The 15667-nt window shown below is 53.7% G+C and overlaps 1 protein-coding gene across 9 annotated transcripts in view; it reads right to left on the bottom strand.

Moving 5' to 3' along the window:
- Nucleotides 1–1685: 1685 nt before the first annotated feature.
- Nucleotides 1686–15667, bottom strand: part of JADE2 (jade family PHD finger 2) — a 51945-nt gene continuing 37963 nt past the window's right edge. For all 9 annotated transcript variants that reach the window (XM_038552188.1, XM_038552191.1, XM_038552187.1 and 6 more), the window contains 3 exons: nucleotides 10361–10478; nucleotides 7625–7753; nucleotides 1686–6485 (listed from right to left, as the gene is read on the bottom strand). In XM_038552188.1, the coding sequence (XP_038408116.1) occupies nucleotides 5686–6485; nucleotides 7625–7753; nucleotides 10361–10478 (1047 nt within the window). In that variant the 3' untranslated portion in view covers nucleotides 1686–5685. The remainder of the gene's footprint in view (nucleotides 6486–7624; nucleotides 7754–10360; nucleotides 10479–15667) is intronic.

Below are 15667 nucleotides of genomic sequence, written 5' to 3'. Positions count from 1 at the left end.
GCTGGGAGACCCCTGCCTTGAAGCAGTCACCTGGACTCAAGTAGGTGCAGAGGAACTTGGCTGGGAGGTCTACTCCTCCGCCTTCGCCTGTGGAAAGGGCCAAGGACTCCTTGTGGCTGTCTGTCCCTTGCTCTGCACAAGCCTGGGTCAATCCAAAGCAACCCAGGAGACAGCCAGTGACTTCTAGGGCTACAGTGCCCAATAGAGTGGGTACTAGCCATATAGCCATTGAGCTTGAAAAGTGACTAGTTCAAACTGAGATGTGCTAAAAATATAACACACAGAATATAAAATATCTTATTGGTAATGGTTTTGTATTAATACACGTTTAAGTGATTATATTTGGGTCTGATAGGTTAAATACAATTGCTAAAATTCTATTTTACGTGTTTATTTTTACTTTTAGAATTACATGTGTGCGTGGACCTGATTTTCCATTGAGCACTGTGGCTTTTGATCCACAGGTGCTTTGACCTCTCCTACCCTACATCTAGCAGCTAGGTCAGCTTTCAGGTGTGGGTCTTGCAGCAGGGTCCCTGTGTCACTTTTCTGGACCAACGTGGCCAAGTAGGCATGGTGTGGTGCTGGGGGAGTGAGGACGGAGAGGCTGGGGTGCGAAGCCCAGGGCAGCTGGCCCACTGGACAGGTGGGCTGACCAATCAGGAGCCCAGGTTCACTCCCCATGCCTTCTGCGTTGTGGTCCCAGAACCTTGGATCTGGATGCACCCCTGCGGGCTAATGCATACTGCACCAGTGACAGATGGGGTAAACAACTGGTAAACAATTAACACAGTTGCTCCAGAAGCAGATTCTTTCAGTCTCAATTCTACCCTCTTCCCAAACTGTCTCCCCTGGGGCTCTCAGAGGAGGATCAAGATGCAGTTTGATGCATCTTGGCACGTGCGAGCCCTTTCAGGAATGCTGGTCAGCCCTCCTTCTATCCACCTGACCCTTGACCAAGCAACTATTTATTCTTCAGGTCTCCACTGCCTGGAAGCTCTAGGATGGCAGGATCCTGGTGATGTTTGGTATACAACCCAGCGTGCTGGCAGGATGAGGTACGTGGTCATGAGATTCCTTGGCGAAAGAACAAATGAACAGATGAATGAACTGTATCCTGTCCTCAGGGAAGCCCTTCCTGAAAGTCTCCCATCCCCAAATCAGCCCAGGCCTCCATAACTCCCTGTTCCCTCACGGTCTGTGTCCCTGCTGGACTGTGAGCTGCCCTGGGGCAGGGATGGTGGCTACATTCCTAACACCTTCCAGAGCCCAGCACTGAGCAGGTGCCGGGGAAATCACGAATGAGGACAAACCTGGGCCAGCACCTCGCCTGATGTAGGGACAGATGCCCAAGGTTCTCTGCAAGCCTTCCCACTGTCCCTGGTAGGTGGCTCACGGCGCGGGGGGAAGAGTCCAGCAGTCTTGCCTGTGATGCTGAATTTCACGTCTTTATCAGCGTGTGGCTCCGGGTGCCTCCCTCACCCGCTGGGATTCCTTCCTGGTGGATGCTGCCAGTGAGGAGCAAACAAAATACTGCCCTTGAGCACAGCCTCCAGGGCACGCTGAGCGCTCACCAGGACCGTCCCTATCAGGGCGCCTTTGGAGGTAGCGCTGGGTCCCAATTCGGCAAGCCTGCCGCTGGGGAGGAGCCCTCTCCCCTCCGCAACAAAGCCTCACACCAGCCAGCACAGAAAACATTGCTTTATTAACTGCGTTTGCCAACACACGAGGAGTGCAAAGGGCTCCTGGAGCCCCGGGCCCGGCTGGGGGCCGGGGTCTAGAAACCCCCATGAGTGAGCAGGACAGGATGGGGCTGGAACTAGGCGGCAGCGGCCACACAGAATCATGCAGGGCACAGCGGGCACTGGCCACAGCGACGTGGCCGTACATTCTATTGCTCATTAAGGGTCGCGAACGTGGACGATGTACAAAAAGGAGAAATAGGTCTTTGCATTAATGAAAAATACATTTTTTCTCTACAAAGGAATCTTTTCTAATACAAGAAAATAAATATTGCAACATAAGCCAAAAATAATTTAAAATTGCTCTTTTCAATATATTTTCAATATTTCTCTTGTATATTAACAAATGGCACATCACTTTCTTTGAAACAAGGACAGAAGGTGTCTCCTCCTGTGACATTCATATCACTCCCCAACCCCAAGTCGTTTGTGGAGCACAGAGTGTTGTGCGTCTGAGGGACAAGGTGGCAGGAAGTGCCTTAAAGAACAACCAGAGGCAGAATATAAAATACTCCAGACTCCAGCCCTGGCTCTTTGGCCAATGTGGCCAGCTGGGCCAGGGACAAGGGAGGTGGCCTCCCCCAGGGCCTTGCTGCAGGCATCCAGACCCATTCTGCAGAGCTCCAGGCATGGGCAGAAGATGGCTACATTGGCAGTGAGCAAGGAAACGCCAAGTCCAGTTGCTGCCAATGTGTTAGTATGGGGCAGCTGATTCTCTAGAATCTGCCCCAGCAAGCCCCCCAGTATGCCCATACACAACACACAAACATGCATGCACATGGGCATGAGGGATGTGCCCTGGCACATGCTCACACACCTAGAGCCCAGCATCCACGTCTGGAAACCTCAGTGGCTTCTCTAAGGAAATCGAGACCCTTACGTTAGAAATGCTCACACACGGTCACAAAGTCAGAGCGGTCATTTAATAAAATAAACCCTTCTACCTTTCTTCTTACTCACTCTAAAATACATTTCTGATCCATAAAAATACTTTCCTTGCACCTTATCCTTTCTTGCTGTGATGAGGGGGAAGGATGAGCTGTGCAGCCAGGACTGAAAATGGGGATGACAGAACGAGGAACAGAGCAGCTTCTCTCTCCCAGAAGAGGGCCAGTGAGTGGGGGCAGGTGTGGTCACGCAGAAGCAATTTCAGCCTCTGGCCTGCAAAAGGCCTCCTGCCTTCTTCCCTACTTCCAACCTCAATGCCAGGAGGTAGCAAAGCTGTATACATGGTGGACAGTAGACCAGAAAAAAGAGTGAAGAGGCTGTAGCTAATGGAGGAAATGAGTGGTGGGACCAGCATCCTTGTACTCTGTGGAGCCTTGCTGGACATCCTAGAGGTGGACAGCTGTCTGGCAAGAACAGCTTTAGGGCCTAGCTAGGGAGTGAGGGGGCTCCCCACTTCTCTCACCAGCTAGCCAAACAGATCCCTGGGCCCAGTGTAAGTACATGGTCCCAGAGAGAGTCCAGTCCAAAGCCAAGAGCCGACACATAAGAGAATCCAGAGGTCAGCTTGGGCAGAGGCCCCCCAAAGAGTGCTGACTGCCCCATCTGGCCCACCCAGACCAGACCCTCACCAGCCAGGCTACATTCCCTCCCCAGTTCTCTCCACCCCCAGGGAGCCCAGACTCTGCCTCAAGATGCATTAAAGGGTGAGGGGGCAAGTGCGGAGTCTATTGGGCCTGAGCCATTCCTGGCACCCCACCCCTGGCAGTTTGGTTGTTCTTTAAGCTTGTCCCTTTGCTTCCTGCGAGGTCAGACCGGGCAACCCAGCACAAACAAGATTGTGACCCAAAGCATAGGGAAGGAAGGAGGGCTGTTCAAAGGCAGTAAACAGAGAAGAGGGTTGGGCCGCTGGTGCGGACACTGCACTGGCCATTACTACCAAGGAGGCAGGCGGACTAAACTCTACATGGTAGCTTGTGCCATCCCAACGCCCAGAATCCTTACAGCCCGTCCCGAGTCCATTCCCACTGGACGAATTTGCCCGATCTTCTGAACATAGTCCTATCTTTGCTTCCTGTTTTGCTAAAATTCACATGAAACCGAGTGTCAATGACAATGCCACTGTCGTACCTTGAAAGTTCTGGAGTCGGGGGGTGGGTGGTCAAGCTGCTCCCCATCCCGCTGATTTGAGTGTTGTGTACTGGGGGTGGGGGTGGGGGTGGAGGTGGGGAACCACATGGTAAAAACTTTTGCCATGCTGGTTTTGCGGTCAGTACTCTTCCCCACCCCCCAAGAGTCTCGGAGTTTAGGAAAGCTCACAGTGGGCCCAGCCCAGGATCCGAAATCCAACAGCTGGTTCCCGCTTCCCGATTCCAACAGTTCAGCAGCAGAACGGCATCTTCTTCCAAGAGCTCGGGCTCAGTCTCCTTGGGTGTGTGCAATGAACATGTCTCTACACTTTGTTGCTAAAGAACTCCATTAAAAAAAAAAAAAAAAAGTCCAAGTGACAAGTTGTCAGGTCCAGGCTGTGCTGTATTATGGTCAAAATATTCTTTGGCATCCATAGAATGATTCGACTGATTCACTGGACTTTTGCAAGGTTGTTGTTGGAGAAGTTCTGGCTTCCCCAGTGGTGGAAGTGACCCAGGAGTAATTTATAAAAGAAAAAAACCCACGTTTTCACTGAATTCCTTTTTTGTTTGTTCCCTGAGCTATCACCCTGGGGCCACTCCACTGAAACTCTTCAGAGCAACTACCTGGGACCTAGAGGGTGGGACGGAAAAGGCGGGTGGGTGGTGGTGACAGAGAGGGTGTGTGTGTGTGTGTGTGTGTGTGTGTGTGTGTGTGGTGGGGTGGGGAGGGCACAGCCAGGAGAGGAGTTAAGGGCTCACAGGGACGGAGGAACCAGGATCATCCAGCAAGACTTGAAATAGCCATAGCAGGCCAACACGGCCCATCACAGGCCCCGGGATCCCACTGCTCATTGGAAGGAGGAGTTTCCAAAAGGAAACCGAGGAAGAAGCTCGTCTCATAGCAGGACTGGAAATTTTGAAAAGGCAAATGGTCTGGTCTGGTCAGGTCAGCTGTCTGGGAGTGACCAGACTTCGGCCGAGACTGGCCCCGAAGGAAGGAAGGAAGTTGGAGCTGCAGAGCAATTCTCTAAGTGGGTGAGTCTAAGCCCCACGCCCCTGTCTGGGCACTGGCCCTCCCTTGCAGCCTCCACCGGCAGTGGCGGCTGGCTGTTTGGGAGTCCCCTGAGTAAATGGCACAGCTCAGGAAGGATTCTAGGAACCCCTTCTCAGAGCCGCCGGGCTGGGCACTGGCAGGGCCGGAGCAGCAAGGGAGTGGAGGGTCGCGGGGTGGGCGGGCAGGCCTCGGATGATGCGGGTTGATCAGGAACAGCTGCGGTTCCTCTGGAACCAGCGGGCCCTCTGCGCCCCCCGCTCAGTGCTTTCTTATATAAGCTCGTTGTGCTTGTGACAGTGAGTAGACTCTGGCTGGGTATCACTTAGTATACTTCCTTGGGGATCAGTGGAGTGCAGCAGGACCCCCCAGATGGACCCCAGTGGGATTTTGGGGGCAAGGCGGGGCAGGCCCTGGGCCACGAAATAATGCCCAAACGACGGTCTGTCACCCAGTGGCAGCGGGCTGGAGTCCTGAGCACTTCTTCGCCTTGCGTGCATCTATCCAGGAACCCAGTGACGCCGCACGGGCCGGGGCCAGGACCGGGACGGGGCGCTACCACGGCAGGGATGGTGCATGGGACCTGCAATGGTCCCTGCGGCCAGAGCCGTGGAAGGAATCCTACTGTCCTAGGCCAGCACAGAGGAAAGACAACAGTGTGGAATTCAAAACTCTCTATATTAAAAATAAAACCACGACAGAGTGGCAGTCTCAAGGGTCTGAGACACTCAGCAGAGATTGGAAATGGCAGTTGTGACTGGGCTGAGGCCTCACGGGAGGACCAGGGCAGGGCCCGGGATGGGGTAGGGGTGACTTAGGAGGCCAGGACCCCCATGCGGACCACCTCCTCAGCCCCTGCTTCCCGGGGGGCCCGCTGCACCCCACTGTCCTCAGCTTCCACATCTGAGTCGCTCATCTCCCCATCAGAGAAGTAGCCATCAGTCTCAGTGTCAAAGTGTAGGCTGACCTTGGGCCTCTCGGCGACAGTGGAGGGCGGTCCTGTCCCAACATCAGGCCTGGCACCTGGCGATCTCTGGGTTCCCTTGTCGCGGGGCAGCCGGAGCCGGCCCAAGGGCTTGGGGCTCACTGTAGGGCCAGGCACTTGGACATTCGAGTCGGCAGCCACTGGGGCTGTCTCGTCTGGGGTCTCGGGGGCCAGAGGAGGAGGGCTCTCGGGGGCCACTGGAACAGGACAGTCCCCAGCTGCAGGGCTAGATGGCAGGTGGGAGGGCGTTCGCCGCGTTGGTTTCCGGGCCACTGGCCCTTGCCCTGCCTTGCCTGCCTCCTGGCCCCAGGGTTTCTTGGGAGATTTGTCTGGAGTCGTCCGTGAGCCAGGCCCATCCTGCGGTGGCTTCTTCTTGGCAGGCAGGCGGCTGCGGCCCCGGGCCTTCCTGGCAGGGTCCCCGGGCCGCAGTGAGGGGTCCCGCATGAAGCTCAGCAGTGTCTCCTCGTCTTGCAGCAGCTCCTCCGACAGCAGCCCCGGAGCGGGGTCTTCGCGGTGGCCGTTGTTCAGTGACCACTCGCTCATGGCCATGTTCTCTGCTGTGATCTGCACTGACTGAGCTAGCCAACTGTTGAAAAAGGTGCCATCGATGGGGAAGGAGGTGGACAGGCCTGGCCGAGGTGAGAGAGGAGGCAAGTGAGATGCTTACAGGTGTGAGTCCCACCCTCTCTCAGGAAGCCCTCTCAGACTGTCCCCAGGGAGCCACTGGGCCCCTCCCTCCCTCTGTAACAGACCCAACTGAGACATCCTGATTTGCTGATCCTTCCTGCCAATGACACCAAAGAGGAGGGTTCACACCATATTCCCCTCTCCCCCAGGACAACCCAGTCCCAGAACCGGCTTCATGACTGGTGGAGCAGAATGCAAAGTGAACAGGTGTGCTCCTTGTTCCAAAATTATTAAGATATTTCAAGGTAATGAGTATGGCATTGAACTGAGCAAGAGAGTTTTGAGGTTGCCTAAGTACACACCCATGAAGCCAGCTCTGCCCACCACCCCATCCTGGGGATGCAGGGGATGGAGGAATGAAGGGAAAGGCCCTCAAGCCACCAGGGGGCACTGGGCTTTTATGAGAGCTGCTTCCGAAACATTAGGTAGGCGTGTCAGGCATCAACAGGGTAGCGGAAGGGCTTCTCGACAGAAATTCCCTCTGGGGTGTCTGGGCCAGAGGTTAATCCTGGGCTTTCCTTTTGCTACCAGTGGTCCCCTTCTTGAGGCTGGAGGTGAGGTTTGGAAGACTCCACAGTCATCCCTGAGAAGTGCTGTAGGGGAAGCAGGATGGCTGGGAGACAGCCCAGACCTGGGGGCCTAAATGCTGAAGGGAGGGCTTACTGGAGAAATGCCAGCAGGGTGGGAGCAAGATGGAGAATTCTGGCAGATGACGGCTGCATTCTGCAAGGGCCTAGAAGGTCTACAGGTCCCTTGAGGGCCTCCAGAAAAATCTGGCATCCAGGACTCTAGCTAGAGGAATGTGTGCAAGCTCCTGAGCCCCAGGCTGGGGTCTCCAAGTCTACAAAAGGGGTATTTCTTGGGATGCCAGGCAGGACTCTGAGACCCTACCTGGTTTCCTTTACGGCTAAAAGGTGTGAGCGCCTGGGCATGGAAAGGCCTGGTTAGTTAGCCCTTTGGGCTTCCTACTCTCTGCGACGGAGGTGCCGGTAGACCCCGCTGGTCTTAGGTTGGGAGCTGCCCGTGGAGGGACTGTGTGAGGCTGGCCATGTCTGCCAGGCCAGTGTGGCCACTCACTCACCCAGCTGCCCCAGGACTGAGTCGGGCCCCGCCTTCATTTTCTCTTTCTTCTCGGGGCTGCCCTTTGGGCCCTCGCGGCCTTTCCTTTTCGAGTCGCTCTTCTTGCCCTTTGCTCTCCTTCCAGATCCCTCTGTGCCAGGGAAGAGAGAGCAGGAAGGAGGTGGTTACCCCGAGCAGCTCAGCCAAAACCACGATCACTGCAGGCCATCCTAGGAGTCCTCTCTCTCCTGTGCTTCCCCTTTTAGGTCCCCTTGCACTGCCAACAGGCCCCGGGAGCAGAGCCATGGGCACCTGGGATAAGTGGGGCTCCTGTGAGTCAGGGACAGCAGGTGGGGAAGAGAGGAGGCACTGCCTACTGCTGCCCTTGAGTGGCCTGGAGAGGGTGGAGGACACCCTGTAGGACCTGGAATGCAGTCTGATCTACATGGCCTCTAGGTGTTGGGGGGACTCCTTCCCGGTGGGTGGGAAGGGTGATGGAGGTGAGTGGCCAGGACAGGGCTGTCAATGCTAGGCTGAGGAGCCAGACTCGAAGATGGACAGAACACTATCTGAGGAGTCGAGAGACACGGGTTCTAGTTTTGCCACAGTGGTCAGTCCCTTGAGCAAATCTCCTGTTCTACTCTTGGGGTCACACAGTAGATGGCCAACTCGGGGTGCACACCTGGCCCCCATATCCCTTTGGCCCATGACCACATAGGTGTAGGGAGGCAGAGAACACTGGAGCAGGGGAGGACATCTGTAGGGAGAGGCCCAGCTGCCAGAAATCTAGCTTTTCAGCCAGAAGCTGGCACGCTTCCCAGATAAAGGTTTACAAGGAGGTTGAGAGAAATGGGATCTCCTCAGCTCTGCGGCTAATCCCCTGTGCAACCTCAGGCCGAGTCTCAGAAGCCTCATCTCTGACACGGGACCAGTGCCTACATACTTCGGAGGGAGACTAGAATTCTAAGATTCCCCCACTGTCCTCAGGAAAGTCTGAGTTCTCTGAGGCCACAAGACCTTGCATGTTTGACCCCATCAACCCCCCAAACCTTACCTGAGACAATGTCCTTTGGCCCCCGTTGCTGTGATACCAGCCTCCTTCCAGTTTCTCTAAAAAGACAGGCTCTAGCTTCTACAATTTCAGATCGTCCTGCCCTCTACTACCTGGTTCAGCTCATGGCATAAATATCACTGCCCTGGGAAGCCTTCTCCAGTTGTCTGGCCGGTCCTCAACAATATGCTCATAGCCATGTCCCATCCCAGGGACCAAGTGTCCTAACACTGAGGGCATTGACTTCAGGCAGAGGCAAACCAGTTTTCACTCCAAATGACCTGCCCTGAACAAAGGGCTACCTGTAGCTGCCACTCAGGTCTAGGAGCTACAAACATTCCCAGACTCAATACGGGGGTAGAGATCCAGCTCTTGACCATGCTTCCCGAGGGTACTATGTGCCCTGCCACTTTCTGTCGCCCTGATTGTGGGCAGCTCTCCCTCTGTAGCTGGATGCGTGGCCATAGTGAGGTCCCAGGAAGCCTGACCTGTTGCTCCATAATCACCACTGCAGCCCCTAGGGCAGCACCTGCCTTTATTTTCCCAGATGGTGAGCTCTACAAGGACAGGAGCTCTATCCATTCAGCCCATGGCAATGTGCCCTGCAGCAGGGCCTGGCATGCCATCTACACTCAGGTCATGCTCACTAAAAAAATCACCAGGTTAGAGGGAGTCTGCATAGCTGTGGCGTCCAGGAAGCTGCCAGTCCTGGGGATGCATGGTAAACTCTGCCTTCTGCGTGGACATGATCCGGCCTGAACCAACACCTGTATTTGGCAGTGCTGGTTTCTTAGGCTAGAGTGAGTAGTGATCCCAAAGTGCACACGAGGCAGCTTGGCTTGGGCCAAAGTGGGGTGGCATCAGGTCCTCAGGCATTCGTACTAGGGTTGGTCCAGCAGCTCTGGTTCCTCTCCACTCCGGGCCCAGCCTGACCCAGTGGCTGAACTGGCCATGGCAGCTCCTGACTTATCATCTCTCTCCATCCAGCTACATGTACTTCAATATCAGAGCACCATTTTTTGAGTTAAGTGATGCCCTTTTCACATGTAAACACTCTGGGAAGGGCCCGGTGTCTGGTATTATCCACACAACTAATAGATAACAGCAATGCTGAAGCTTCTTTGGCCTTTGATTTACAGATCTCTTAAGTGTTTGTGACAACAGGAGTTTAAGACAAAAATAAACAAAAAAAATCCCTGCTCGTACAGCATCTAAATTATATGAGATGAGGTCAGAAAGAAAGAACACATAGGTCCTCTTCCATCTCTGGGGCAGCTGCCCGATTCAGGATCAACATGGAGGCACAGTTCAGGGAAGCTCATCACTTCCGGTCCTTCCTGTCCCAAGAGCAGCCTAGAGCCACACTGTTCACATGCATCTACTCCTGAACCACTATGGCCCTGGAACCACCCAGGTGTCCCCAGGGGACCAGAAAGCTCCATTAGGACAGGCCTGATGCCCACAGTCCCATGTCTGGCTCCTTGTCACCAACACACACCCAGGACCCTGGGAAGTCCCATCTTGGTTGGCCTGTTAGTTGGTTATGAAGGGTCCCTGGATGGGCCAGGGGACCCTGGCTTCATGTGTGTGCCCCCACCAGGCCCTGAAGACAGACCTCCCCTCCACCGCCCTCCCCTGCTTGGGACCCAGCCCCTTGAGCGTGTGTGCGCTGAGCAGGGGCTGGTGGTGGGCAGGGAAGGTGCCTACCTCGACACAGGTCCTGTTCAATCAGCTTCATCTGCAGGTGGAATATCTGCTCCTGGAGTTTGCAGATGGCATGTTTCGTTCTCTCGCGCCGTGTCACCATGTAGCACAGATTTCTCACCTAAGGAGACAGGAGAGAGACTTCCCACTTTACTCACAGGGCAGCTACCTTTGACCTCCCAACTTTGGGGGGCTACCACTGCTTAACCCACCTGGGACGTCTGAGAATCAATTCCTAAGCCCTGAGTGTGTCCTCAGCCCTGAGTCACTGTTTTCTGGTCCAAAACACAGGCCAAGCATAGCCTTGACCCTGTGGCCCCCACAGAGACAGAGCAGGCAGGGCAAAGTGTCTAGTGAGCTCAGGCTGGTGACCCCACCTGCCTCTCCTCTTGGCCTTAACTTCCTGGCCCAGTCTGCCATGCTGCCCTCTTCAAGGCCCTTCCAATGTGGCTGTGCCCTCCCCTATACACACAGCGCCCCAAGGCTCGCGGGGGCCTGGCAAGGTCACCAAGTCCATCCTTCTGCCCTTTGTCCAAGGTCTTTTCCATCAAAGATATTCCATAGCCATAAGCACTATGGCAAACCCAATTCCTGTTCCGAGACACAAATGGCCATGCTATACAAAGCAGAAGAGATTCTGACCCAGCTGGGTCCTGCTGAGGCCGACCCATGTCCACCTGCTGCAGTAGGACCTGAGCCAAGCCCACACCTGCTCTGGCCAAGATAGAAGTCCTCAAGGGGAAGGGCAGGGGGTTCTCCGACTCCCTAGGAAGAATAGTATCTAGTGCCTGGGAGACCAGTTTGCTTAGCTCATGGGACACAGACCCACTCTGCAGCTGTTCAGGAAGCACCTGTAGCCTGGGCCATGCTACTCCCCGTCCACCTGGCACCCTGCCCCAGTGTGCCATCCCCTCACTGCTGCTCTCAGAATATATCACACTGCTGGAGCTAAGACCAGGACCCCCCCTCAAGACGTTTCCTTGGTCTGGCATCATCATCAGCTCAGGGTGGAGTCTCCAAAGCTGAGACAGCTGGCCAGAAGCTGTGAGCCGGAATTCTGGGTCCCACCAGGTTAGTACCTCTGTCTGTGGCTGGGTTCCATCTTCAAAGGTGAGTTCAGGTTTCACGTCCTTAAGCTACCTAGGGGAGACCTGTGGGTTCTAGAGCCCCTGCCTATCAACATGACCTCCATTTCTCCAGGCCTGGGGGGCAGCTGTGATTATATCTTTCTGCAGACACGGGCATCCTTCCCTTCCTTCCTGAGCCTAGTAGTGAAAGAAATCTCAGAACACTGGCTCAACAGCATTCTACATTGCTGTCTGCACCCAACCTACACCATAGACACAGGCCATCCGAGACCAGCACCCTACACCAAGGGGCAGCAACCTGGCCCAGCCTAAGGGTCTTTGCTTCCTTTCAAATCCTGGATGTCCTCAGGACCTCCTCGTAGCCACACATCCCTAAGTACAAGCTGTGGCTCTGGGAACTCATGTGGTGTTGGGCCTTGGGCTCAGCAGTGGGCAATACAGTCGGGGAGGTCCTTTTCTTCTGAGGGCTTCCTACCTAGCAGGGCAGAGAGATGTAGAGCAAGTACTGACAGGACCAGGCAGCCCTGACCCAGACTTGAGGGTGGTGAGAAGGCTTCCTGGAGAAGGGGCAGCCAGGCTGAGTGGGAGCTGATCACACAGAGGGGCACAGGCTGGGGATGAGGATTCAGAATAAGGCCAGGCAGGGGAATCTGGGAGGGACTTTGCTGGGGGCGGGGTGGGGTATACGTGCTGAGACCCTGGAGTCACCCTTCAGGACCCAGGTCCTCCTCACTCGCCCCCAGAGCCAGCCTACCCCTGAGTCCCATCAGTCCCTGGTGAATGGAACTCATTCCCATCAGCTCCCTCCACTGCCTAGTCCCCTCCATCTGCCCGCCCCACCGGACAGGCAGGCATTCTGACCCCGCTGTGATCCCCAACCATCACCTTGAAATGTAAATCCTCTTCCTCAACACCTCTTCTGGTTTTCCTACTGGACTAAACAGTGTCCCCTACCAAATTTCAGGTCTGCCTGGAACCTCAGATATAATCAGTTAAGATAAGGTCTTACCGGGTATGAATGAGCCCTAAATCCAATGACTGGTATCACTATAAAAGGCCATGTAAAGACATATAGGAGCCATGTGATGATGGAGGCAGAGATGGAATCAGGAGTCTATGAATCAAGAAATGTTAAGGGTTGTCGGCAATCAGAAGCTAGGAGAGAGGCCTGGAAGCCATCAGATCCTCCCTCAGAGGCTCTAGACAGAATCAACCTTGCCGACACCTTGATCCTAGGCTTCTGGCCTCTAGAACTGTAAGAAAATGCACTTCTGCTGTTTAAGTCTTTGAATTTGTAATGCTTTGTTACAGAAGGCCTAGGAAACTAACATAGCTTCCTTCCTATCACACTTAAAAAAAGAAATCAGAGCCCAGTTCAAAGCCTTGCCCAATATGGCCTCCCACTGGCACCTCTCAGCCCATGTCCCATAGCCTTCTAGGCTCCAGCTACACTGCCCTCCAGTCTCATCCTTTTTGTGTTTAACCTATTTCTGCCTCGGGGCCTTGGTATATAGTCAAGGTTCTTCCCAAGGCTGGACTTAGTCCTTTAGGTCTTGGTTCAAACATTACCTCCAAAAGGGCTTCCCTGTCTACTGTATCCAACCAGCCCAACATTATTCTCCTGTATCCTGGTCTGTTTCCTTCCTGGCAGCCATGTGGCCTGGTGTGCATGGAGACAGTGAGGGTGAAGACAGATGGAATCTTTGGAGGCCTCAAAACAAACCGGTCAACGTGTCCAGCCTAAAAACAGATCAGTCAAGGTCTGGCTTTTAAAAATTTCCCAGGGATGCCTGGGTGGCTCACCAGTTGGGCGCCTGCCTTTGGCTCGGGTCATGATCCTTGGATCCAGGATCAAGTCCCACATTGGGCTCCCTGTGAGGAGTCTGCTTCTCCCTCTGTCTGTGTCTGCCTCTCTCTCTCGGTCTGTGTCTCTCATGAATAAATAAATAAATCTTTTAAAAAAAAAAAAAAATTTCCAAACATGCTATCCTCAAACTTACTCTTAACACTAATTTCTAAAGATGGGATGAGGCTCACAGTTGTAGATGTCCCTCTCAAAGATAATCACTTCCTATTAAAATCCAAAATCATCTGAAACTTTACAAAAAATTTTCTTAAGGCAAACCCAGCTGGATTACTGGCATTGAGATCCCTTGCGTGGCTGGTTAAAAACACAGTGGGGTGTCTGGGTGGCTCAGCTAGTTAAGTATCTGACTCTTGATCTCAGTTCAGGTGTTGGCCTCAGGGTTGTCAGTTCAAGCCTTACATTGGGCTCCATACTGGGTGTGGGGCCTACTTACAAACAAAAACCCACAGAGATTCCCAGGCTTGGGGGAATAGTCAAGTCTCTGGGGGCTGAATCCTCAAATGTACGTTTTATATAGCACTGCATACATGGATATATATCCATATCTATACAGATATTTTTTTAAAGCTTTTATTTTTAAGTGACCTCCACACCCAACATGGGGCTCCAACTTACAACCCCGAGGTCAAGAATTGCAAGCTGTACTGACTGAGCCAGCCAGGTACCCCTCTACTGGTATGCTCTTTGATCCTGTTAGAAATTCTGATTATGTCTGTTTCATAATATGCAGTGATAGATGAATGAGACATGAAAAATACAATATAGTGCAGGTAAGTGCTCAATTTTTTCCCTTGTAAGGTACATGACACAATCAGTAGTGTCTGGAGGCTCTTGCTATGGAAGATAGGAATGGTTCTTTCTGTGAGAATCCCAACAATGCCAACATACTGTGGTTGATACACTGGCCACGATGTGACCCCACTTGTTCCCATCTCACCCTGGAATCATCCACAATTCTCTGATTTCTCTCAAGACCGTTGGTTAACAGAGTTACAGGTTACTGAATGTTGTAGAATTCCTCTTCTGTGATGGCTTGTGGAGACTAAGTACTGATACTACCTTAGAAAGCTTTCCCAGGCTATCAGGTTCCTGACACTGTCATTATCATTATTGTTTTTTCTGATTATAAACATAAAAAGTTCTCTTAAAAAAAAATCAGAGTGAAAGAATGAATCAAGTAACAAAGTTGCCTCAAACTAGGGATTGGTCATGAAAGCAGGCTTTATATTTTGATGAAGTTGCTTTGGTATCAGTAAATTTTAGAGTGAACTTGAACGTGGGTGAGGAGAGGGGAGGAGAGCAAGGAGGGCTCCTGGCCAGTTATCTTAGGCTAGACTGCCTGGTGTTGAGGCATTTGTGGAGACCAGGGAGCCTGTGGGGGGAGCAGGCCTGGGCCTGTGGTTGTGTTGGGCATGAGATGCTGGAGCTCAGAAGGGAAGTGATGGATGCGGAGCAGAGCTATGGAGCAGACCACTGAGAGGTCAGCCCAAGTGTGGTGAACTGACAATCACGAGGGCCAAGGAATATTCACAGAGGGAGCAGGAGAGCTGGGGTATTAAGGGAGGATGTGTGGTCTGAGTGTCCATAAGAAACGTATTTTAAGACCGAAGGCATGTCTGACGGTGGCCACCACTGCTGAGAAGGCCAGAGGATGAAGATGGAGAAGTGGCCACCAGATGTAGGGAGATGGAGGCTGTTGGTAACCCTGGCAGATAATCCTGGAACAAGGTGGTGGCAGGAGCCTGGCCAGAGCAGGAAGAAGCAAGGAAGAGTGAGCAGTGGCAGAGGAAAGGAGAGCTGGGGATGGGGGTGGGAGAGCGCCATGACTGGAAGGAAACAGGGAGGGAGGATGTGCTTTTGGAGACGGGAGAAAGTGAAACAGAGTCAAATCCTGGAGACTGAGCGTTTTATATTCCCATGGGCACAGTGTGTCCTGGGGGCAGGGGGAGAAAGGGCAGAGAACTGATAGAGATGCTCGACAGGCTTGACAGGCTTGACGGCCCAGAAGTTGGAGGGATCTGGTCCGAGGAACAGGAAGCGAGGTTGAGGGCTAAGAAGGGGGAGCCCTGAGCGAGGGGGAGCAGGGGTGCAGACAGGGATTAGGCTGGGGAGCCCCAGACATCCCAGAACAAGGCCGGCTGACAGGAATCTCGGTGGGGCTGGCCCGCCCAGTACCACGGGATTGCTACCAGGGGAGGCTCGCCAGGTATGTGGCCCTCACATAGGCACAAGCACAGCCACATGTGCGGGGAGCCTGCGGGAGGAACGAGGAGGGAGACGGGACGCAGTGGGGGAGGAGGGGCACTTGAGATTGCAGGTGACTGACGAGGCAGCAGGGGAAGTGGGGCCAGGTTT

Source organism: Canis lupus, chromosome 11, assembly GCF_011100685.1.
Source record: "Canis lupus familiaris isolate Mischka breed German Shepherd chromosome 11, alternate assembly UU_Cfam_GSD_1.0, whole genome shotgun sequence".
NCBI classification, from domain to species: Eukaryota; Metazoa; Chordata; class Mammalia; order Carnivora; family Canidae; genus Canis; species Canis lupus.
Note: the sequence above shows the minus strand (reverse complement) of the source record. Positions and strands in the feature narration are given on the sequence as shown.